The 22,109-nt window shown below is 55.7% G+C and overlaps 1 protein-coding gene across 2 annotated transcripts; it reads right to left on the reverse strand.

Annotated features, from left to right (window-relative positions):
* Positions 1 to 364: 364 nt before the first annotated feature.
* WNT11 (Wnt family member 11) lies at positions 365 to 21,194 on the reverse strand. 2 transcript variants are annotated; one of them, XM_081063705.1, is made up of 6 exons: positions 20,916 to 21,194; positions 16,920 to 17,099; positions 8,820 to 9,055; positions 6,880 to 7,157; positions 4,170 to 4,462; positions 365 to 1,064 (listed from the first exon to the last, which is right to left on the reverse strand). In XM_081063705.1, the coding sequence occupies exons 2-6, from the start codon at positions 17,003 to 17,005 to the stop codon at positions 890 to 892; spliced, it is 1,068 nt and encodes a 355-aa protein (XP_080919831.1). In that variant the 5' UTR covers positions 17,006 to 17,099; positions 20,916 to 21,194; the 3' UTR covers positions 365 to 889. The 2 variants fall into 2 exon arrangements, with proteins under 2 accessions (XP_080919831.1, XP_080919832.1); XM_081063706.1 differs by lacking the exons at positions 16,920 to 17,099; positions 20,916 to 21,194 and having other exon boundaries at positions 368 to 1,064; positions 7,044 to 7,157; positions 8,820 to 8,953.
* Positions 21,195 to 22,109: the final 915 nt, after the last annotated feature.

Here is a 22,109-nt window from a genome sequence, read left to right on the forward strand (position 1 = left end):
CTGTGTGTGCCTGTGTGTGTCCCTAAAGAACAAAGAATCTGCCAGCTGGGTTTATGTTTCAAGACGTCTGTCCTCGCCCTTGACCAAGAGCTCTTACAGGGAGACCAGGGCCAGAGCCAGGTGGGGGGAGCAAGGGGGGAGGCACATCAATCGGAAGCCGCCTTGCCTGGAAACCCGAGAGCCCCCGCCAGCCCCATGCTCTTCTGAGCTCACTTGAGGAGGCCAGAGACTGCAGGGGCGGGCTGGGGTTCTCTCAGCATTTATTTCATACAGCTGTTTAAAAAGCTTGTTTAAAATATAGATCATTATATATATATATATATATTTATATATATAAAATATATAAAGAGGAATTGAGGCAAGCCACCCCAAAGGAAAAGCTATGCTTTATAAATATTTCTGTAGCTCCCACATCCCAGAGGAAGAAAAAAAACAAAACAAAAAACATTTACAACCCAAGCTAGTGGTTCCATGTGGTGGGCCCAGCAGGCTCGACCCTGGGGAGGGCCAGAGGTCGCGAAGACTGGGCCTGCAGAACACTCTGATGAGGGCAGGCAGACCCCCCCTTCCTTCCCAGGAGTCTGGTGTCTCTGGCTTGAAAGGGCAAGTCCATGTCAGTCTTGCCAAACCCATGCCCCGGGCTTCTTAGACCAGCCTGGAAGGCAGCAAGTGGGCACTCCAGGGCCTCGGGCTGCTAGGTTATTTTTAACCTTGTCAGTTTCCTTTGATGTCCCGGCCCTCCTTCTGTTCCTGGTGGCTTCCAAGTGGAAGCACAAGCCTCCTCCCATGCCTGGCATCTGGAATTCACAAGCAAAAATCCACGAGATGTCTCCAGGCCCCTTGGCTAGCCTCTGAGGGTCCCAGGAGCTCCCACGGGGGCAGGCAGGCCTCACTTGCAGACATAGCGCTCCACCGTGCGCTCACACCTGCGGCAGGTGACATAGCAGCACCAGTGGTACTTGCAGTGGCACCGCTCTACCACACGGTCTGTGTAGGGGTTGTAGCCACGTCCACAGCACATGAGGTCGCAGCTGTCACTGCCATGGGACGTCTTGTTGCATTGCCTGGGGGGGGGAGGGGAGATGAGTGAGCACTTCTGTGACTCCCCCCAGTCCCACACTCCCAGTCAGCCCGCAGCCTCCCCCACCACGGCTATAGACGCAGTCCCCCTGGGAAGGTGTCTTGGTCTTTGGGAATTTTAAATAATCATCTTCCCCAAGGGTACTTCTCACTTTCCCCCATAGTTCTAGGCATTTATGAAAATGACAGGGGTGTCTTATTTCTTGGAGGCGTCTTTTTTCTTTCTTCCACTTCTAAATACTTGAAGGAGCCCCGATCTACTTTGTCTAATAATCTCATCTTCATAGTTAATCTTGAATTGTATTAGAACAAATGGAAAGATTGCTTTTACTTTTAGAATCCCAGGATAAATTCTGAAACAGACAAAATGGACTGGATGTGAGCATCTGGCACACTGTTCATTGACAGAGAGTGTCTGTCACCCATTTCCCCCCATGTGTCAGGCGCTTCTAGCCAGTATTTTATCTTATTGGAGGCATGCAGGGTCCTTGGAGTCAGTGGAGTTATTATGCCCACTATACAGATGGAAACAGGCTCCATGAAGGGCAGAGGCTATTCAGTTCTCACAGGAGTCTGTGGATAATACTGGCTTCTAGCCAGTATTTTATCTTATTGGAGGCATGCAGGGTCCTTGGGTCAGTGGAGTTATTATGCCCACTATACAGATGGAAACAGGCTCCATGAAGGGCAGAGGCTATTCAGTTCTCACAGGAGTCTGTGGATAAGCAGGGCTTCAGCTCAGGAGTCCTGAAACCAAGTCCAATGTGCACTCTCCCTCTCTTGCAGGGCAGAGAACCCAGGGGCTAGCAGGGGCTGTATTTCTTTATAAATCACTTGAGAAGACAGACATTGATGGTCTCTATAAAACCCAAATATCCTTCTGTGGCCACCAGCTCTTATGTCTAGTGAAGAAATATCTATGTAGGTTGGCCGTTCCTCTAGCTGACTTCAGGCTAGACAGGGATATTGTCACGGGGGCAAAGCTCATTTACATGCAACCCCCTGCAGCTCCAAATTCCCTAATCTAGTAAAGCTCATGTTTCTCCTCCTCCAGGAAGCCTTCCTTGATGTCCAGGCTGGGTCAGGGCCCCTCTGGGCTCCCCTCTCCCTTAGGCTTCACTCTGTCACAGTCTGAGCACTTGATGTCTCTTCCCCTCCCGTGCGCCTGTCTTATGTAAGAGGTGTGAAGAGTGTCTGTGGTTATAAGCTGTTGAGATATCAGGGCTGTTTGTTACTGCAGAAAAAGATGACCATCTGTATGATGTCTGCAGAGGCCCATCCCCAGAGAAAGGCCTGAGAGCTGAGCAAGACAGGAAACCTGGTGAGAGGGGCATTCTGGGAAAGCAAGGAAGTCCGCTGGCGCTGTGGGATGAGGCCTCCTCATCGGTAGGTTGGGGCAAGTCCTGGGGTAGAGCTGGCAGGCTAAGGGGTGCAGAGAGGGGAGGACAGGCTTCCCTTCCCACGAGACTGACATCGCCTAGCACAGAGGAGCTGCTGGGTAGACATAATTAGAGGTCACTTGCCAGCCCTCTGAGGCATGTGGTATTGACCCCATTGTGCAGAAGATAAGACTGAGACTTAGAGAGGTGAAAGGAATTTGCTCAAGTTCCCACAGCTAAGAAGCTGCAGAGTTGGTGCAAACTGTCCTACACACACACACACACACACACACACACACACACATACACACACACACGCACACGGATCCAGGGAGACCCTCATTTTGCTCTGGGGTCCTCGAGGACTCCCCCAGCCCCCCTAGGTTCTAGAATTCTCCTCTCCCCACCCCATTCTCATCACACCAACCATGGCTGCCTCAACCTAGACTCTCACTCCTTACTGTCTCCCTGGCCTTGACCCGGTTCCATCTTCACTCTGCCCGACCCCCTCAATCTGGCTTCCAGATGGGAGCCTGGGCCTCTTCACAGAGCCGGCTGCCCTAGCCTGTGAAGAGAGACCCCCCCAAACCAGCCCCCCTCTCCTGGAGACAGGAACGTGGGCTGCGGAGGAAGCACATGCTGGCTGGGCACCAACTATGTGCCAAACATGTTCTCAGACACCTCGCTCTGGTTCAATATTCTTTTAACCCCGCAGAACACTTATTTTGTGGAATGCTATTAGGGGCTCCTTAATAAAAGAGTTCCACAGCCAAACACCTCTGGGAAACACGGCTTAGACAGCTCCTTTACTGTGGGATTCCTCGGAGCCTTTAACACGTTCTCGTGCCTTGTGAATCGCCAGAGAATTTCCCAAACATATATGCTTGCAGAAGCTTCTTTATTATAGCGTCTCAGGGCTGCCTTTCTCCAGAACCATCTCGGGGAAGTGTTGCTCCCCTGAATCCTCACCAGCACCAACAGCACACAGTAGGTCTGCAGTCACCACGTGCTCCCTCCCTCTCTCCTGTCCTGAGCCCACTTCAGCAGCCATGATGGGGCCAGCCATAGGGACCCCAACCCCGGCTCTGAAACCGGGGACCAGGGGGAGAGAGCTGGGGCCAGGAGGCAGGTGCACACAGGGTGGGGACACGGGAGTACTGTCGCTCTACAGAATGGAGACAGACCCTCCTCTCCTAAAAAGCCCTGGTTCTGCCTCCACTCTGTGTAGACTTCCTGTGCCGCTGTGGACCGGCCGATGTCCCCACCTCCCATAGTGCCTCAGGTCCTCATCTGTCTGATGAGCAGATTATGTGACATTTGTCTTTCATGTTCATTTGACAAACATTTACTGAGGACCTATTGTATGATGGGCAACCTCTTTCCTAGTCCGTCTCCTAATCCAGTCACTGTCTCTTCCCATCTGTCTCCCTAAGTAGAGGGAAGGTGGGATGGGGGCCTCCCACCAGCCTCCATTTCTGAGGGGCCCCTGCCTTGGCGAGGTGTACAACCACCATTCCCAGAAGTTCTGCCAGGGGTCCCTTGAACTCTGGCACCTCCACTCAGCATTCCTGGGGCCACCTCCCTCGATTGGGCAGAGGCTCCATTCCCTAAATGTGAACTGAGGCCCGACAGTGTGCCTGGCCCTGAGTTGGGATGGGGCATGTGCAACATAGCCGACCCTTTCCAGCCAGGGTAGCAGCAGGCCCTTACCGATCTTGCGTCCCGTGGGAGCCCACCTTCTCATTCTTCATGCAGAAGTCAGGTGAGCTCTGCAAATAAACGAGTTCTGAGTCCTTCACAGGCCGGATGTCCAGGTCCTTGGGCACCAGGTGTTTGCGGGTGCCCATGGGTCGGTGCACTACTTTGGTGGCCGACAGGTAGCGAGTCTTGAGGTCAGCTGCCACGTCCCGAAGCTCCTGTAGCCCCTTCCAGCAGGTACGGATGGAGCAGGAGCCAGATACCCCATGGCACTTACACTTCATTTCCAGAGAGGCGCGCAAAGCCTGCGGACAGGGGAGGTCGTCGGGCTGGGTGGCCGGGCCCCCTCCCTGGCCTGCCCCGGGACTCTACACCCCTCTCCCCAAAGCCCCTCCCCCACCGAGCGCTAGGTGCTCTGAGGTAGTCATCACCTGCTCAGGCCTCAAGTGACAGGGACTTTTGCTCTAAAGTTTGGGGGCGTGCGTTGTAGGTCCTCAGCTCCCCCTCTAACCTCGGGGCAGCTGGGAGGGGCAGGAAGAGAGTGAGGTTTGCAGGATAACGGATGCGATTTATACACCTACTGTATACCAAGTACTGTAACACGTAACACGGCTTAATCATCACCATCGCCCTTCATGGGAAGTCTCATTCTTTCCCCATTGTAAAAGGAAGAAATGAAGGCGCAGACAGGCTAAGTGTCAGCCCCAAGGTTGCACAGCTAGGAAATCTTGGAGCCGGGATTTGAACACACATCTGAGGGCAATTCCAAAAACCATGGCTTTTAATTGGTCCACACTTTTTCTCTCACACAAAACTGGGGCTCACTAAGAGCTTGCTGGAAAAAAAGGGGAGAAAAGAAAAAGAGAAGGAAGGGAGGGAGGAAAAAAGGGGGGAGGAGAGAGGGAGGGAGGGAGGAAGAGGCAGGAGCTGAGTGCATGGGGGGGGATGTTCCCTGGCCTAGCTGGCTTTCCCCTCCAGGCCACAGTTCCTGCAAGGTGACCCTCCGCAAGCCATTTCACCACTCAGCACCTCTGTCTTTCTATATGTTGAAGGAACACATAATTGGCACCTTGCAGAGTCATTGTAAGGGTTCATTGAAAAAGTTTTGGGAACTATAAAAGTCAAATCAATGTTGGTTTTGAAAAATCAGTTTAAGTAATAATTTGGTGGAGCGGAGAGGCTTGGGCTTTAGGGCTTGAGGAGATTCTAGCCCTGGCTTTGGAAGTGACTCTGTCCCACCACCTTCTCTGGACCTCAGTTTCCCCATGTGTACCTGAGGGGCATGAGTTAGATCCTTTCAGTTCTGCCTTTTAACCCCCACTTCTTTGCACATGTCTCAGATCCCTGTGTCCAGGCCAGCCCTCCTGCCTTCCCTGTACAGACGCTGCAAGGCTTATGGGTCCCTGGGCCTACCCCCTACATCAAAAAGATGGGAAAACTGAAGCACAGAGAAGGCAGGGACTTGCCCCAAATCACTTGGTGAGTTAGTGAGAGTGCTGGCTAAGGTCCCAGGGCTTTTTCTCCATCACTGGTGCCAGGAAGTGGGGAATGAGGGAGTCTATTTGGGTATAAAATCTGGAATTGGCACAGCAAAGCCAGTGGAGAGCCCAGGAATGAAGTGAACACAACTGCAGGACTCATTCAACCTCCCAAAGGCGGGAAGGTACTTCTGAGTCATCAAAGAAAAGTAAACTATGTTCGGTCTCTCAGCTCAGCCGTGTGCCAGCACTGAACACATTGTATCCTCGATGCCATTTACCCCTCACAGGCGCTCCATTTGGGGGAGAGAGATTGCTGCTTTCTCAGATGGTCCCTGAGAGGCCAGCTGCTTGGCATCAGGGCCCCAGGGATAAGTCCAATGTGCCTCTGTAAAATGGGCCTCACCAGGCTGCAAAGCGCAAGTCATGAGATGCCACCTGCAGCCAACACCCTGCCCCTGCGGGACCCCATTCCCCTCCCCCCATCTGTAAGAAGAGGTAGCAGCACCTCCTTACAGGTAGTTTGTGGACCACAGGAGAGAAAACTCATCAAGCATCCAACACAATATCTGGCACACAGATTGGTATAAAGGTGTATTCTGTTGTTTTTTTTTAATTTAAAAAAATAAAAAGATCCATTCATTCACTCACTCAAACTTTTGTGGAATGAGGTAAGAAATTAAGGAGAAATTGATAACAGATGTTGGGGGAAAATGTGTTTTGGAGGTTGGGTAGGTTTTGGAGCCAGGAGGGAGCTCCCATCAGATCCCAGGAGACGCCTCCTTAAGTTGAGGCTCTGTTGCCCCTCAGCCTTCTCCATGCCTTCTCCCACACCCAGCATTGGCCCAGAGCCCCAGGGGAAGAACCTGAGGCACACTGCCAATGGAGACTCGAGAGCACCAAACCCTCCATTTTATAGATGGGAACAACTGAGGCCAGAGAAGAAGTGACTCGCCTACAGAGCCAAGTGCCAGAGGAACTCAGAGCTCCTGACTCCTAGCTCAATGCTCTTTCTTCTCTGCCAACATTCTCCAACCCAAGTCCCAGTGGACTTCCTGGAGGAGGAGGAGCCAGGCAAGTCCCAACTGGCTGGAGAGGGAAGAGTTGGGGGAGGCCAGGAACATATCAGTGTGGGCGTATCAGGGCCCGTCCCCCCCCCTCCCACCACCCTCTCCATTGGGGCACACTGGGTGGCCTTTTCTGGCCGATTGGCACAAGCACAACCATCTGGGGTGGGTGGTTACCTGTCTCCCCACTTCACTGTTGTGTAGACGCATCAGTTTATTGGCTTGGGATCCTGTTTTTTTCACCTTCATAGGAGCATCGGAAAACTTGGCTCCCATGAGGAGCCCGTAGCTGAGGTTGTCCGCACATCCTCCCCAGCGGTTCCCGGGCCCGGGTGGCTCACCTGGGACAGGGCCGCAGGAGCAGCCGGGCAGGTCGCCGGAGGTGCAGGCCCGGGCGATGGCGTGGCTGATGGCAGCTGCCGACAGCGCATACACGAAGGCGGACTCCCGGGTCCCTGTGGGGAAGTGTGAGGTCAGCCAGGGTGGAGTGACCCAGGGACAGTACCCAACCCAGGCCTGAGGGCCTCCTCCTGGGCCCCTCCCTGCTTCTGGGAGGTCAGGTTGGGACAGAGGCTGCAAACAGGTGGATCAGGTGAAGGACAGCACTAGGGCCATTAATCTGGCATCCCCACGTTCTCCCCCAAATACATTAGCACGTGCCTGCAGAGCCCCACACGGGCACACCCTCACTCACACTGACTCACGATCCCGTACTTTCCCCCACCTGCCCTGCACTCAGCATTAAGGGCTGCTTCAGAGAAATGAAGGCCCAATCTCTGAGCTCCATAAAGCATTCAGGACCTGATGGGCAAGGTAAATGTGCAAAGAGCCTGCTGTGGATTGAAATGTGTCCTCAAAAACACCTGCTCAAGTCCAGACCCCTGGTACCTCTGAATATGACTTTATTTAGAAATAAGGTCTTTGCAGGTGTAATTGAGCTGAGGTCATACTGGATCAAAGTGCGCCCTAATCCAACGACTGGGGTCGTTAGAGGAAGACAGAGTTTGGGATTCAGAGACACATAAAGGGAGAAGGTCATGTGACAGAGGCAGAGATTCGAGTGATACAGCTACAAGCCAAGGAACACCGAAAACCACCAGCCACCACCAGAAGCTAAGAAGAGGCCGGCAAGACCCTCCCCTACAGATTTCAGAGAGATCACGGCCCTTCCGACACCTAGATCCCAGACGTCCAGCCTCCAGAGCTGAGAGACAATAGATTTCTGCTGTTTGAACACCCACCCCCCGTGAATGGTACTTTGTTACAGCAGCCCTCGTAAACGCCTGCGGAGCACAATGTCTCTCGGCTGTGGGGTTTCCTGGCCTTGGGTCCTCACCCTGGCTCCATCTCTTAACTAGTCAGTCACCTCCCCTTCTCAAGTCTCGGTTTCCTTAACTGCAAAATTGGGGGAGGGTGATAATACCTACCTCTCAGGCTATCTCTAAAGTTCAAATAATTCAGGAATGGTGGAAGCTTTGTCAAGTGCTACACAAGCATTAGCTGTTACCGTGCAGGGAAGAGATTAGATCCATTAGGGCATTTCTGCCCATCGAAAGCCTCTCTGTTTTACACGTGACCCCCAAATCCACCCCAGAAGCCACTTCCTTCAGGTAGTCTTTTCCACAGGTATTCTTTAATACCCACGTGAGTCTGGGCATCCCGCAAACACTTCAGTCGGCCAGATTTAGAATTACCTGTGAACATCAGCCTGCCCCAAGGGTGGTTCTACCACTCTCGTTCTATACTTGCCTCTCAAGAGCCTCTCTGGCATTATTCATTTCTTCATTCACGCATTATGGTACATGTACATTTGTGCTGTCACTCGGGCTCCCCTGCACTAGCATATTCACTCTCGCCATGTTTGTTCATTCATCAGTTCATGCCTAAATACCCAGATCTAGGATTAATTTATCTACCCATCCATCCATTCATGCCTGTAGCCTTCTGTGTATCCGTCCATCATCCACCTCTTCATTCATCTACCCATCACATATCCATCCATCCATCCACCCATGAATTCACCCACCTATCTAAACACACATGGATTTATGCCTGAATTCATCCATCTGCACCTGCATGCATTCCGCAGCCCTTGGCAGCCCCCACTGGCTCCCTACCTCTCTCCAGGTCAAGCAGGTAGTTGGGGGCCAGCTCGATGGAGGAGCAGTTCCAGCGCATGTCCGCGAAGGCCCTGCGGCAGGCCTTCATGACCTCGCGGGCGGCGTGCACGATGGTGCGCATGAGCTCCAGGTTGCTGCGGCACAGCTGCACCTGCGCGGACACCAGGCCCTCCAGCTGCTTGCAGTGCTGCGTCTGGTTCAGCGCCAGGGCTGCTGGCGTCTTGGACAGCGCCCTGCATGCCGCCAAAAGGCAACAATGAAGAAAGGAAAGACAGGCGCATGAGGGGCCCCATCACCTCCAACCTCCTGGCCCCAGCCACTGCTCAATGGGCCTTTGCAGGAAGGAGCCAGGAAACCAAAAGGCAAAGAGACATTCCCAGCAGAACAATGGCTCCCCCTCCTGCCCCCTGTGACCTTGGGCACATCACTGTCCCTTTCTGGGTCTCAGGCCCTCATTCATAACATGGGATCATGTCCGCCATCCTATGTAAGCTTGATTATAATTCTACTAACAATAAACAATTTCTCAGTTCGCAAGGCACTCCCATCCATTGCCTTTATTTAGTTCCCACACAGCTGTGAATTATTACTACTCTTTCTTCACTCATTCAACACTGAGTGCTTACTATGTGCCAGACATTGTGCTAAGTGCTAGGTCATGATAGTCATAGCAGTCATAATACCCACTATTAATCGATCACTTACTATGTGCACAACCACAGCCCCTAGCAACCCCCTCCTAATAAGTTAGGAGTCTCTTGTCATTGCTTCATTTAATTATTAGACTCATTCATTAGGTTGCAAAGTCCCACATACATGCAAGGGATTATTATTAAAGAACCGTTCGTTGTGTGATAAATGAGACATCGCCATTAACTTGCTGTGTGACCTTAGATGAATCACTGTCTATCTCTGGACCTCAGGGTGTGTACCTATAAATGTATGTCCCAGAATGGAGTCCAATGAAACATTCTGAAAAAAGGGATCCGTGGTCAAGCAGGTTTGGGGAACATGGCATACTAGTAACGCCTTGGAGAATCATGACGTACATTTACATTTTAAAGGCCCTGAGACGTGAGGCAGCAAAGCCACAGGTTTAATTTTGTTTAACTCCTAGTCTGCTGAGCACAAAGGCCTTGGAGGAGTGCTGACCTCATCCCTACTTTGCGAAAGGCTGGCCTAGGGGTTCTCTATGAACGCTGCTGATGCTATAGGACCTAAGAGGTTCCCAGATCCTGGCGCTGAGCACCGGGATTCCAAGACTTGAGGAGCAGGGGTCCATCCTGGTTCAGCCCTTTCCCCCAGGCCTTCTCTGAGCAACAGACTGCATCAAGCAGCACCTCCTTTAAGCGCAGGCTAGAGGGACTCCACAGCCTTAAAGGGTTCCACATAGACTCCCCCCCTACCCCAGGGCAAGCTGGCCTTCAGCTACCCAGCAGAGCCCCTGCAGGGACATGGGTCAAGAAGAGCTTAATCTGTAGCCCCAGTGCCCACAGCACTCCTCGCCCAAGGTTGGGGCTCAGACTCAGTGAGGCCGTGACCCCAGAATCCCTAGGCTGGTGTCAAAGAACAGCACAGGCCTGGGTAGACTATTGGCTCTGTCACTTCCCCTGTGACCTTGAGCAAGTCACTTAACCTGTCCTCTCCCAGCATTATCTGAACGATTACCTCAGACAGAGTGCATCATGGCTCTGCCTCGCTCTGACACGCAGTGGTCGGGGCACGTTGATGGAAGCTCTATAATTACTGCCTTTGTGGTCTTGTCCTACCAGCAGGCAGCAGCCTCCGCCCGCTTACTCAAAGCCGAGGGCTACCACCTGACATTCAAGGTCCCTCCAAACCTAGCTCTCTGACTTCTCCAACCTCTCCTCCTTGTACCCTGTGTGTCTAGACTCCTGCTTCCCTGCCAGGGACCGTCACACCACCATGCCTTTGCCCAGGCTTTTCCTGATGCCAGAACACCTTTTCCCTGCTCTTGTACCTAAATGAATAAATTAATTTGATGTACTTGTGGAAGACATACATATTAGGTTGGTGCACAAGTAATGGAGGTTTTTGCAATTATTTTTAACATTTTAAAAGGTTGCAATTACTTTTGCACCAACCTAATACTAAGCACCAATTCTTCGCAGGCTCATTTGGTAATGAACATGACATAGATTCTTTCCTCAAGGAGCCCCTCATCTAATAACTGCATAAACCTATCAACAGTTATAAGACCCAGATGTTCCAGCTCATGGGCTGACCCAGGGAAGAGCACAGGCTTTGGGCACCAACTGTGTGACCTGGGTAAGTTACCCAACCTCTCTGGGCCTGTGGTCCTCATCTGTTACAAGAAAATGGTAATTTCTACTTCAAAAGGTAATGGCAAGATTTAAATAATATAATGAGTGCAAAGCATTTGGAACATCCATAAGTGGGATCCCCCTGTTGCCCAGTGAATCTTGGACCAGAAGGAGTAGAAAACCTGGGTTCTAGCTCAAGCTCTGCCCTCCATGTGCTGTGCAATTTGGGGCAAATAGCTATCCCTCTCTGAGCATCAATTACAAAATGGGGCTCCCAGAAGTCTGATAGGGACTGAATAAGATAATATGTTCTACATTAAGTACTAATAGGTTACTTTGCTTCCTCCTGCCTCTCACTCTCGGCCAGGCCCCACCCATCCTACAGTCCCCACATGTAGAAATCTTCTAGAAGCCCAGGAAGCAGACTCAGGGTAAATGGGCATGGCCTGGTGTCCACAGTTATGGCAGCACATACAAGTCAGGCTCTCTGAGATTGATGTGGTTGTCCTGAGCAGTCCCCCCTCTCTGTGACCCCTGGCACACCGCCACCCCCCAAACCATGAGAGGGGAATGTCTGGTGTACCTGGCATGCAGGGCAGACCTCAGGCATCGTTTCTTGACTAAAGTGAACAGTCTGTTCCTACCTGGCCTTCCGAGGCACTGAGGCCCACCTACACATCGACACCTTGAGGGAAACCGTGGTTTGACTTCCTACTCCTGTACTGGATGAGGTGTGACCACTCAGAGGCAGAGGCCATCCCCTCAGTGTGACCGCTCCTCCAGCAGACACTGTCCACAGGTGCAGCCCCCACGTGGGCACAACACTCCGCAGTTTGCAGAGCTTCTTATGTCATGCCTCATCCCGTTCTCGCAAATCCCAGAGGGGTGGGCCTGGAATCGCTTGTTATCACCCCTTTGTAAAGAGGAGGAGACTGAGGCACTCCAGCGCCTGGGTACTCTGCCTCCTCCTGACACGCCTCTCCCACAGACCTGGCCTCCCCTTGTTGGGTCCCCTCTCTGCTGGGCTGGACACTCAGGACACTCAGTCTGTCCTGAGCCTGCTCTGCCCTTCACGTCACCCAACTTTCTCCCCTCCCCACTGAGCCAGTTTTCTGTTTCACAACAGGAAGAATTCCATGAGATACACCAGAAAACCCCTGGTTCAGTACCAAGCACACAGTGGGCACTCCAAAAGCGTGGGCTGCCTCCCTCCTAGGTCTTCTCCCTGCACTCCTTCTCAAGACAAGAAATAGGGTAACATGAGCCGAGCCTTTCCTGGGGAGCTCACTTCAGGCCATTCCTGAGTGCCCAGTTCTGCAGCTCCCTGGGAGAGAGCTCTGTGCTCCTGTTACCTGGGAATGCTGGGCCATTCTGGGTCTCAGCCTGTCCATCTCTGAAGTCACAAAGCCCCCGCCTCCCCAGCTGGCAGTGAGAGAAGGTGCTATGTGGGACACCACAGTGAGGAAGCTTCCAGATGATGCTCCGGCTGCCCAGGTGGGTGGAGGACAAAAGGGAAGTGGTCTGAGGCCTCTGGTTGGGGCAAGGTGAATGCTAACGGAACTACTGGAGAGAGTGGCTGGGGTAGAGAGGCCTGCTCATCTTGGAGGGGGAGGCCCGCCCACGGGAGTGTGCAGGCCAGGAGATCAGGGGGGCAGGAGGCGGTGGGGAGGCAGCGGATTCCGCTCCCGAGGAGGGCGATGCGGTCATCTGGTAATTAGTGGTAATGACCATATCTAACTAAGTCCCCCTTGGGGAGGTAATCAAGGATTAGGGCAGGAGGCGGGGGAGTTACCCGTCTGGACATCTCTACCGGCTTGCCTCACTGCAGCAGACCCCTAATTGAAAACATTTTGGTTTATCTGGGGGTGGGGAGATGGGGGAGAGGGTGGAAGAGAGGACAGGAGGGAATAGAGAGTTCACAGGCAAGGCCTGCGCCACGGGTGCTGCTGGCGTGGCCGGGGTCTCTTCATTCGGGAGGTGGGGGCTCTCCTGGGAATGGCTGGGGGGCAGAGACCTGAGTTTCAGCTCCAACTCAGCTAGCTGTTCGCCCACATGCCACCTTGGGCATGTCACTGCCTGTCGCTGAGCCTCGGTTTTCCCACTCCACTGTATAAGTGGGGACACTGAGGCCCAGAGAATGGCAGGCTTGCCCAGACCCACACACAGCCAATCAGAGGCAGAGCCGAGCTAGCACCCAGGCCTCCCAGACTCCGGGCTAGGGCTTTTTCATTCCTATTCTAGAGATGAGGAAACTTAGGTTCCAAGGCTACAGTGACTGATTTGCCTGAGGCCTGGCTAGTGGCTAGCGAACCGGCAGAGCTCTGGCTGGGACCCAGGTTTCCCAGCTTTGGTCTGCTCTTTCCACCCACTCTGCGGCAGCTCTGTTACTTATGGAGACTCCTGGGGACTCCTCTTCCTCGCGAGACCTGGTCCCTGATTGAGCAGCAGGCTTGGGGCTGCCCAGGAAATGTGGGGTGGCCTTTATGGGCCCTCCTCTGGGCCTTTTCCGTCATTGGCAGTCCCAGAGGTTCACAGGAGGCTGGAATCCCCCGACCTGGGGCAGCCAAAGAGGGAGGACAGTCCAGCTGGGTCCTCCAACACCGTCTGCTCTGAGAGTCCCAGCACCTGACTTCCGTGGGAGGTGAAGTAGGGACGGGGTCCCCCAGGTTATTTCTGGTCGGCTGCTTCCATAGGCATCCAGACTCTGTCCCCCTTTTCTTACTCTCCATCTTACCAGGAAACTCAGACTGAATCCCAGGTCCCCAACAGGTGGGCATTCCAGGTCACTCAGCCACATCTGGTTTCAGTTCCCATGTCAAATGCCCCTTTCATCTTCAGCTCACTTTCTAAAGGCCAAGGCAGCAGGAGTCCTGGGGACAATCTCAGGACAGCTGAGCCTCCTGGACCAGTCCCCAGCCTCTCCCCCACCCCCCTGCCCCGCACTGTATGCTTCCCTGTTCCCAAGTAGCCTGTATCTGGGGGGGGTGGGATAGGGGGAGAGGGTGGAAGAGAGGACAGGAGGAATAGAGACCAACAGGCCACAGAACCAGACTGCCTAACTCCAAACTTTGCTGCTGCTGCCTACTAGCTGTGACACGGTTAGTTCCTCTTCTGTTTAATGGGTGTGATAGCAGAGCACACCTCACAGGGTAGTTAGGAAATTTAAATGAAACAATGTACATAGTAGAACTGTGCTACGCATGTAGCAAGGCCATATACATTTGAACTGTTGAACAACTCAGGGGTTAGAGGTACCAATGCCCCCACCCTGTGTAGCCAAAAATCTGCGTATAACTTTTGACTACCCCAAAACTTAAGTTGTCCCTCAGTATCTGTAGAGGATTGATTGTAGGACCCCTGTCGATAGCAAAATCCATGGGTGCTCAAGTCCCCTATACAAAATGGCATTGATCAATGCATACAGCTGGTCCTCCATATCCGTGGACTCCTAACCATGGATAGAAAACAGTACAGGTATTTACTGGGGAAAATCCATGTATAAGTGGACCCATGCAGTTCAAACCCATGTTGTTCAAGGGTCAACTGTACACACACAGACACAACGATTGTTATTCTTAAACTCTACTCCTTCTCCTACCTCCCCCTCTATCTTCAACTCCAGCAAGAGCTTAACAACTGTCAAGAGGTTTGGCTCCGTGGAGCCCGTCTGTCTGGGTTCTGATCCCACAGTCACCATTAACTAGCTGTGTGGCCTTGGGTCAGTAACTTAACCTCTCTGTACCTTCATACCCTCATTTATAAAATTGTAGCAATAAGAATATCACCTACTTCATAAGAGTATTATCAAAATTGAATGACTAAAGCTCTTGGAACAGTGTCTGGGATTTATTAGCAGGCTCCTCTAATTCCCGGTTTCTGTTTCCCCACTTGCTCCATCCCTTCTCTATGCTTTTGCCCAGGTTGTCCCTCCTGCCTAGGGTGCCTGCTTTGCATTCCATTCTTAGCCATCAAAACCCTACCTATCCTTCAAAGCCCAGCCCAAAGTCACCTCGCCTAGGTGGGACTAACTGCTTCTCCTCTTGACCCCCACATTCCCTCTCCAAAGACACAGCCTGGAGTCCACTTTATTTTTCATACATGTCCACCTTCCCCAAGAGGCGAGGAGCCCCTTTAAGGCAGACACTGAGTTGTACCCATTTTTGTGGCAGCTTAACTATGCAGTGGGGAGAGAATGGATGTTGGGCTTAGCTAACCATGTATTCCAGGCCCTACCCGGCCACATGTCAGACTGGAGGCGTGTGCAAGTCATACAATTAGAGCCTCAACATTCCCACTGTAGCACGGGAATAATAGCAGTGCCCCAACAATGCTCTAGGAGCAAGCCCAGTTCTTGGCCTGATGCTTCTTTGCTCTTTAGCAAATCCTTTCCCTCTATAGACCTCAATTTCCTTCTCTGTAAAATGGCAGTGGTGATGGCGGCGGTGGCAGCGGTGGTGGTGGCGGTGGCAGTGGTGGGCAATGAGGGCTGGGACTCCCTGATCTCTGGTTCCTACCAGCTGGGACAGTGCCAGCTACCAGCAATAGGAGGAAGGTGGCTTATTTCTCACAAAAGTAATCAGCAGTGGCTGGGAGGCTGCTGAGCCCAGGCTTCTCCTTATAAATAAGAAATGCAGGAAGATGGGGTTCCCCTCTTAAATCACCAATTAATGGATAACTCAGTCCTAGAGGAGCAAGGCCGGTGACCTCGAGATTGTTTGCTGGTGGCCCAGCCACTATTGTCCTGTCTTCCAGCTAATCCACCAACTTTCCTCACAGCCCCTCCCCAGTTTCCATAATCTGTCCCCTGCCTGTCTTATCTGCATGGTTTCCTGCCCCCTACCCCAAACTGCAGACTATGTCCTGTCCTGAACTTTCCCACCATTTCCCCTGTGAAGACCCTCCTTCACAGGGTCCCCAGATGCCTCACTCCCAGAGGCTCCTCAGACCCAGCCTAGGGGCACTGGCCCTGAAAAATCTCCCCAGTGTCTCAAGTGCGTGCCCCCCACACCAGGTGGTCTCCCCCTCCTGAGTCCCCATAAGACCGCCCTGGTCTCTCCAAGGCACTTGGAGTTATTTACAGCCTGGGCTTATCTTTTTCCAGTCCAGAGGGCAGCTCCTACAGGAAGGGGCTAGTTTGACTCCTGTCTCCCGGCCTGCAGGGCAGGCAGCCCTGCGCAGAGGAGGCACTCCCTTCTGTTGGATGGAAGAGCGCCTCTCTCTCCCACCTACCCCTCCATTAATCATTTCTATCTAAAGGAATACCCTTCCCATGTGCACAGCATCTGACAGTTTATGAGGTTCTTTCAAGAGCCGCTTCTCCTCTGATCTGAGTGAGGTACAGATGACTACCCTCCTTTGACAGAGGAGGACCCTGAGACTCCCAGGGCTTGTGTGACATTTCCCCAAGGTCACTCATGTGGAGGAGGGGTCAGGATTGTTTGAGGACCTCCAGCTAGGATGTAACATGGAGCAGGCCCCATGTGCGGGGCGCAGACCCTTTGGACTGAGTGCCTGGCCCACGCTGTCTTTTTCTGTCCGCCCGTGGGGAGGTCTCGCGCAGCCCTCAGCTGCACAGGACAGGATAATTCCGTCGCCCTCCACGCCCCGTCTCACTCCTGCTTCGAAACCCCCTGGGACATAAGGACAATATTGTACAGAGGAGGTAAAGGTTTAAAAAGAGTGACTGGCCCATGACCCCAAAGCCAACCTCTGCTCCCAGGTCTGGGGAGCTCGTTCCATCCAGGAGGCCCCTTCCCGCCCCCGCCGCCCCCATCTCGGGGCCCATCTGAGCGGACGCGGGGTCCCTACTTACAGCCACTTGATACCATAGCACACGCCGGTCTGGAGGGCCAGGGCGAAGAGCAACGCTTCGCAGACCTGCGGCCGCACCCTCATCATCGCACGGCGGGCGCGCCCAGGGCTCGCACCCTGCGGAGCCGCGTCCCAGAGCCGCTCGCTCACGGCCACCGCCGCTCGTCCTCGCGCTGGCCGCCTGCGGTCGGGAAGAGCGGAGGCAGCGGGTTAGGGCGTTGCGCAGGGCGGGGGCCGCGGCGGGGGCGGGGGGGCGTTTTATTCAAATTACAAAGGGGGGGGTCCGGGCCCGGGGAGGCCGAGCACGCCGCGGACGTCGCCTCCTGCCCGGCGCTGCCCGGACTCGGCCGGCGTCTGGCTCGAATTAGGAGCCTCGGGAGCGCGGCGGTGGGCGTGTCCACTAGCGCTGCCCGGGGCCCGTCGCTCCTTTGTGCCACTCCGGCTGGGACCCGGCGGCCGGCAGGAGGCGAAGGGGGCGACAGGACCAGAGACATCGGAGAGACCGGGCAGAGAGACAGCGAGAGGAAGAGACGCTCAGAGACCGGGGCTGCAAGACACTGAGTAGAGGAAGAAACCGGGGTAGACGCGCCGAGCGCCGGAGGAACGGCAAGGAGAGGGCGGAGGGGGTCGTGGCGGGGGCCTCCCGCCCGCCAAAGGAGGAGCGGCGTCTCGGCCCAGCCTCTGGGCTCTTATCTCCACGACAGCAATTATTATCTTATGGCCTGGTGATTTTCCTCCCCCACTGGGCCTCAGTTGACCCCCTCTGTAAACTGGACACAACTGTGATTCGAATAGAGGTAAAGAACGTTCACCTAACAGATCTCATTTGCTCCTCCCAGCAACCCTGTGACATCGGTACTACCACTGCGCCCATCTCACAGATGAGGAAGACTAAGGTGCAGAGATGTGAAATGGGCTTTGCAGCCATTGCGCACAGGTCCACGCCCCGTGTTCTACTCCCTGTCTATCTGGGTGTCCGGTGAGATCAGGGACCACGAGACGACAAGGACGTAGGGGTTTGCTCTGGGCATGTTTCTCGGTCTGTGAAGGGGAGGTTGAGAAACAGGATGGCAAAGGTTTTTGTACAGTAAGGGCTGTTCGGGGTGCCCGGTCTCCTAGTCTCTCCCCAGCCGTCCCCCTTCGCAGGGTCGGGTGGTGCCCAGGCCTGAGCCCAGGCGGGGCCCCCCAGCCTGGCTTTGGCTGAGCACGGAAGTTCACAAGGCCGGCGATATGCCGCCTTCGGCCGCCAGGCGGCGCCCTGGGGCTGCGGAGCAGCCGCTACCGGTCCCAACCGCAAGCCGCAGTACCGCTTGCTTTCTCCGGCTTTTTTCTTTTTCTTCTTTTTTTCTCTTCATTCTCGCCTCATTAACTTCCCTTCCCAGCTTCTCTCCAAATTTACTAACACCTGGCGTTCGCCTGGAGACATTCACAGCCCGAGCTCCTCTCCCTTAGGGAGGAGCAGAGAGACAAAGAGATTCCTTGCTAAAGGATTTGGGGAGTTGGAAAAAGGAGGCGCCCGCCTTAGTGTGGGAGCTTGAGCGGGAAGGTGTTCTGCTTTGGCTGTGCGAGCTGGGGCAAGCTCTCTACCGCCAGCAGCCTCGGTTTCCCCTTCTGTAAAAAACGAGGGACTGGACTTCGCCACGCATCTCCTGAGGTCTTTCCAGCCTCCAAGCAGTCTGCGGGTCTTTGAGCTCCCCTCTGCCGAAGTTTCCACTGTTCGGTATACCTGTGGAGTGTGTGCCTTAAGCACACACACAGATTTGAAACCCTACTGTTTTCTGGAGCCTTCCGGCATAACTTAGAGCGAGGCAGGGAGAAAACCTGAATTACATTTATTTTTCTCCTTCGCAGAGTCTCCCGCTAGGCGCCTAATACAGGCACGGGCTACAAACATGCGAGTCAAAGCTGGGGTCTCAGCGGGGTTCTCAGTGTAACTGAGACCCCTCCTCCTACCCCGCCTGTATCCCCTTTGTGTTACTGGTCCTGAAAGTTTACTATACTCCTGAGGTCGAGAAAAAATATCGGCTGGATATGGGGGAGGGAAGATCAAATCTCCAGTCACTGTCCCTCTCCGCCCCCACCCCTCCCAGTGTGCCCCCCCACCACCACTCGCCCAACATTTCTGGGTGGGAAGCGGGAAGGGACCGCACGCGGAGGGAGGAGAGCACGGACTCACAGCGGTCCAAGGACTCACACTGGTCCAAGGGGATCAGTGTCCAGCCCCACTTGCCCAGAGAGAGGCGGGGCCGGCCGGGTCACACAGGGCACGGGAACCCAGGCCTCCGCTACTACGGCTCTTTCCGAGTTGCCCTGGAGGTCCCGGGCTTCTCCCTCCACCGCCCCAGCACTTTGCTGGGGGAGGCAGTGCCTGGCCTGGTCCTCTGGGCGCTGATGGGATTATTCGCGTAGAGTGTAAGAGAGTCCAGGACAGCCGCGCGGGCCGCTGGGTCACCCTCAGCCGCAGCGCGGCGGGTCAGGGCGCACTGGTCTCCCGGAGCCCCCGGCCCGCCAGGGGGCGCTAAGTGGGGGTTTGTGGTAGAATCGGTTGTTAGCTCCGATGCCGCGGGACTCTGTGCGTGTCCCCTCCTCTTCCCGGGCCCCAGTGTCCCTGTCTGGGGATGGGATGAGGTGCAGCGTACTGCCCTATCCGTTCTGGTCGTCCTGTAAGACACCCACTTGCCGTGGGCAGCCGCGAACTGCCCCCTTGCTTCAGACCTGGCGCGGAGCCTCCCTTGGGACAAGGCGCGTCGTCGGCCCGCGTCTGAGCGCAGTGTCTGGAGAGATCAGCGGTCCCTTCCTAACCCCACTGGGGAGAAGGTCCAAGGCACCTCGCTTGCCGCGGGCTGTGCACATGCCGGCACCTCCAGCTCCTTAGCCGCAGCCCCGCTCCAACAGGTGGTTATAAGGCTGGGGCTTTGGAAGTCGCTGGAAAGCCCGCTGCTAGGGTGGCCGTCCCTCTGGGACAAGCCGGCAGGGACCGTCCGAGCCTCCCCCACCCAGATGAGCCCGCGCTGGGCCGAGAGCTGGCACCGAGCGCGGGGGCAGCGTGTTCACGCCGCGCATAGGGGCCTGAAGCCTCCGGCTGCGCCGTTCGCAGAGCGGACCTCGCGAGCCGGGGACGCTGAGCGGCCGCCTCAAGGTTACCTGCGACGCGGAACGAGGCCAGGCCCGGAGCCCGGCTTTGACCCGAGCGACTTGATCTTGCGAGATGTCTGCTCCGCTGCGGACGATGCGCCGGGTTGCCCGCGAGACGGGCTATTTTGGAAGTGGCAAGGGTGGGGTGGGGGTACTCGGGTACCTCCGAGTATCAATCTGAGCCCGGTCCCGAGCGCCTAAGTACTGTGAGCGTCATGGAGGCACCCAGCGCCGGGAGGTGGGAGCTGTGGGGCTTGTACTTGAGCTCAGCCAGATGTTCGGGGTGACTCCAGATGTGCCTCGATGCTGGGACAGGACTCTCCTCCTCCCCACCCCCAGCCTGGAGCTCAGGTCTGTAAACAAACTCTGTCCTGCCTCCTCCTCCTCGCCGGTTCTGGGAGCCGGTCTCAAAGCGAAGCGTTCACCCCCACCCTCCAATTTGGTAGGAGCTGCGGTGGTTCTCTGCCTTCTGCCACCCTCTCCCGCCCCGTCACACACCCTTTGCCGCAGGATCCAAGTCCCCCACCCCCGGGATGGCTCGGGCATGACCTCATCCGCAGGCCGACGGGGAGGGAGGGGGTCTGATGGGGGGAACAGGGCCGGGAAGGCTCGAGGTCGGCCGCAGAACCCGCGCAGCCCACCTCCATCACTCCTCGGCGGAAAGCCCGCGTCCCCAGCCCCTGCGGCGGCTCTGGGAGAGGGGATTCCTCGGAGTGCCGCCGAGCAGGGTGGAGGAGGGCTTGGTGTGCTTACCCCGGACGCGGTGCCTAACGGAGTCGCGCCGCTCCCCTCGGACTCGGACGACCCCCGCCCTAGCAGGTCCCCGAGGAGCACGCGCCGGCAGCCCGCGGTCGCCGCTCACCTCCTGGGGCGCTCGGAGGCCGGCGCGCCCCGAGTGCCCTGCTGCTCCGCCCGCCGGGGAGCGGCGAGGCGGCCCCCAGCGGACCCGAGCGCTCTCGGAGCCGGGCAGGCGGCGAGGGCGCCCTCTTCGCCAAGCGGCGGCAGAACGACGCCCGGAGTCCTAGCAAGCCGCGACCCGCTCGGGGCTCGCGGGGACTCGGACTCAGACTGCTCTGGGCTTGTCTCGGCTGCCGCGGCCTGTGCTCGCCGGCGCGCCCCCGCTCTCCTTCTGGCGGGGCACGGTCTCCAGCGCGGGCCGCCCAGACTGCTTTTATAAGGCGCGGCAGGCGCTTTGATCCGCCCACGTCAGCGCGCTGAACCCCACCGGGTGGCTCCCGCCGCGCGCGGGGGGCGGGGACGAGGTCCCCGCGGATGCCACGGACCCGCGCTGCCAGCAGCGCAGGACTCCACACCCTAGGTTGGGTTAGAAAGAGAGGACTTACTAACTATAGCTGGTGTTTACCGAGCATGCCTGCTGCGATCCTACTGAGTGCCGGGGCCTCGTGGGGCCCAGGTAGGGCTGGTTTCTAAACCCCGCAGCAGGCGGGGCAGGGGACTTGAACCGGTCTGCTTTGACAGAGGAGGAAGCCAAAGCTCAGAGAAAAGTCCCACTTGGGTCTCGTGTGGAGCCCGGGTGGGCATCACTAGGTGTTCGCCCTACAACTCGGTTACTACAGGCGCCCGTTGTCAGAGCTATGTTGGCTTCCCGGTCAGTCCTTCTTGGGGTCATCTTTCCGGCCTCTAGTGCCAGTAACTGGAAAGGGATCAACCACCCTGAGCTTTCTGTGAAGAAAGGAGGCGCAGGGTTGTGGGCTGGGAAGCGCACTGGAAACCGTAGGTACCAAGCAGGCAGGAGTCCTAGCTCCTGAACTGTCTTCTGAGCACCTTGCCTCCGTCCCCGGGGGGCCACCAGCGGACGACTAGGTCGAAAGCTAAAGGGGACTACAGAGCTGCTTTCTGCGCCGCGTCAACCTGGGGCTGGCGCTGTGTTTCTGGGGCAACTTCCCTGACTGGTTGGGTGAGTGCCCATCCCCCTACCCCCCACCTTAGACTTCCCGGCTGAGGATCCACCTCCCTCCCCTTTTCTAAGTGCTGGGTCAGGTGCTGAGGTTTCCATGGCTTCTGTCTCCTCCCCATCTCAGGAGCCTCAATCCCA

The sequence above is a fragment of the Rhinolophus hipposideros genome, assembly GCF_964194185.1.
Source record: "Rhinolophus hipposideros genome assembly, chromosome: 10".
Taxonomy (NCBI): domain Eukaryota; kingdom Metazoa; phylum Chordata; class Mammalia; order Chiroptera; family Rhinolophidae; genus Rhinolophus; species Rhinolophus hipposideros.

Bases quoted from the DNA above. Each gene is read 5' to 3' on its own strand.
- WNT11 (XM_081063705.1), bottom strand. From the start codon at position 17,005: ATGATGAGGGTGCGGCCGCAGGTCTGCGAAGCGTTGCTCTTCGCCCTG. The intron at 7,158-8,819 runs GTAGGGAGCCAG...ACTTCCCCACAG, and splicing joins CCTGCTTGACCTGGAGAGAG to GGACCCGGGAGTCCGCCTTC. The intron at 1,065-4,169 runs GTAAGGGCCTGC...TCCCCCCCCCAG, and splicing joins TCCCACGGGACGCAAGATCG to GCAATGCAACAAGACGTCCC.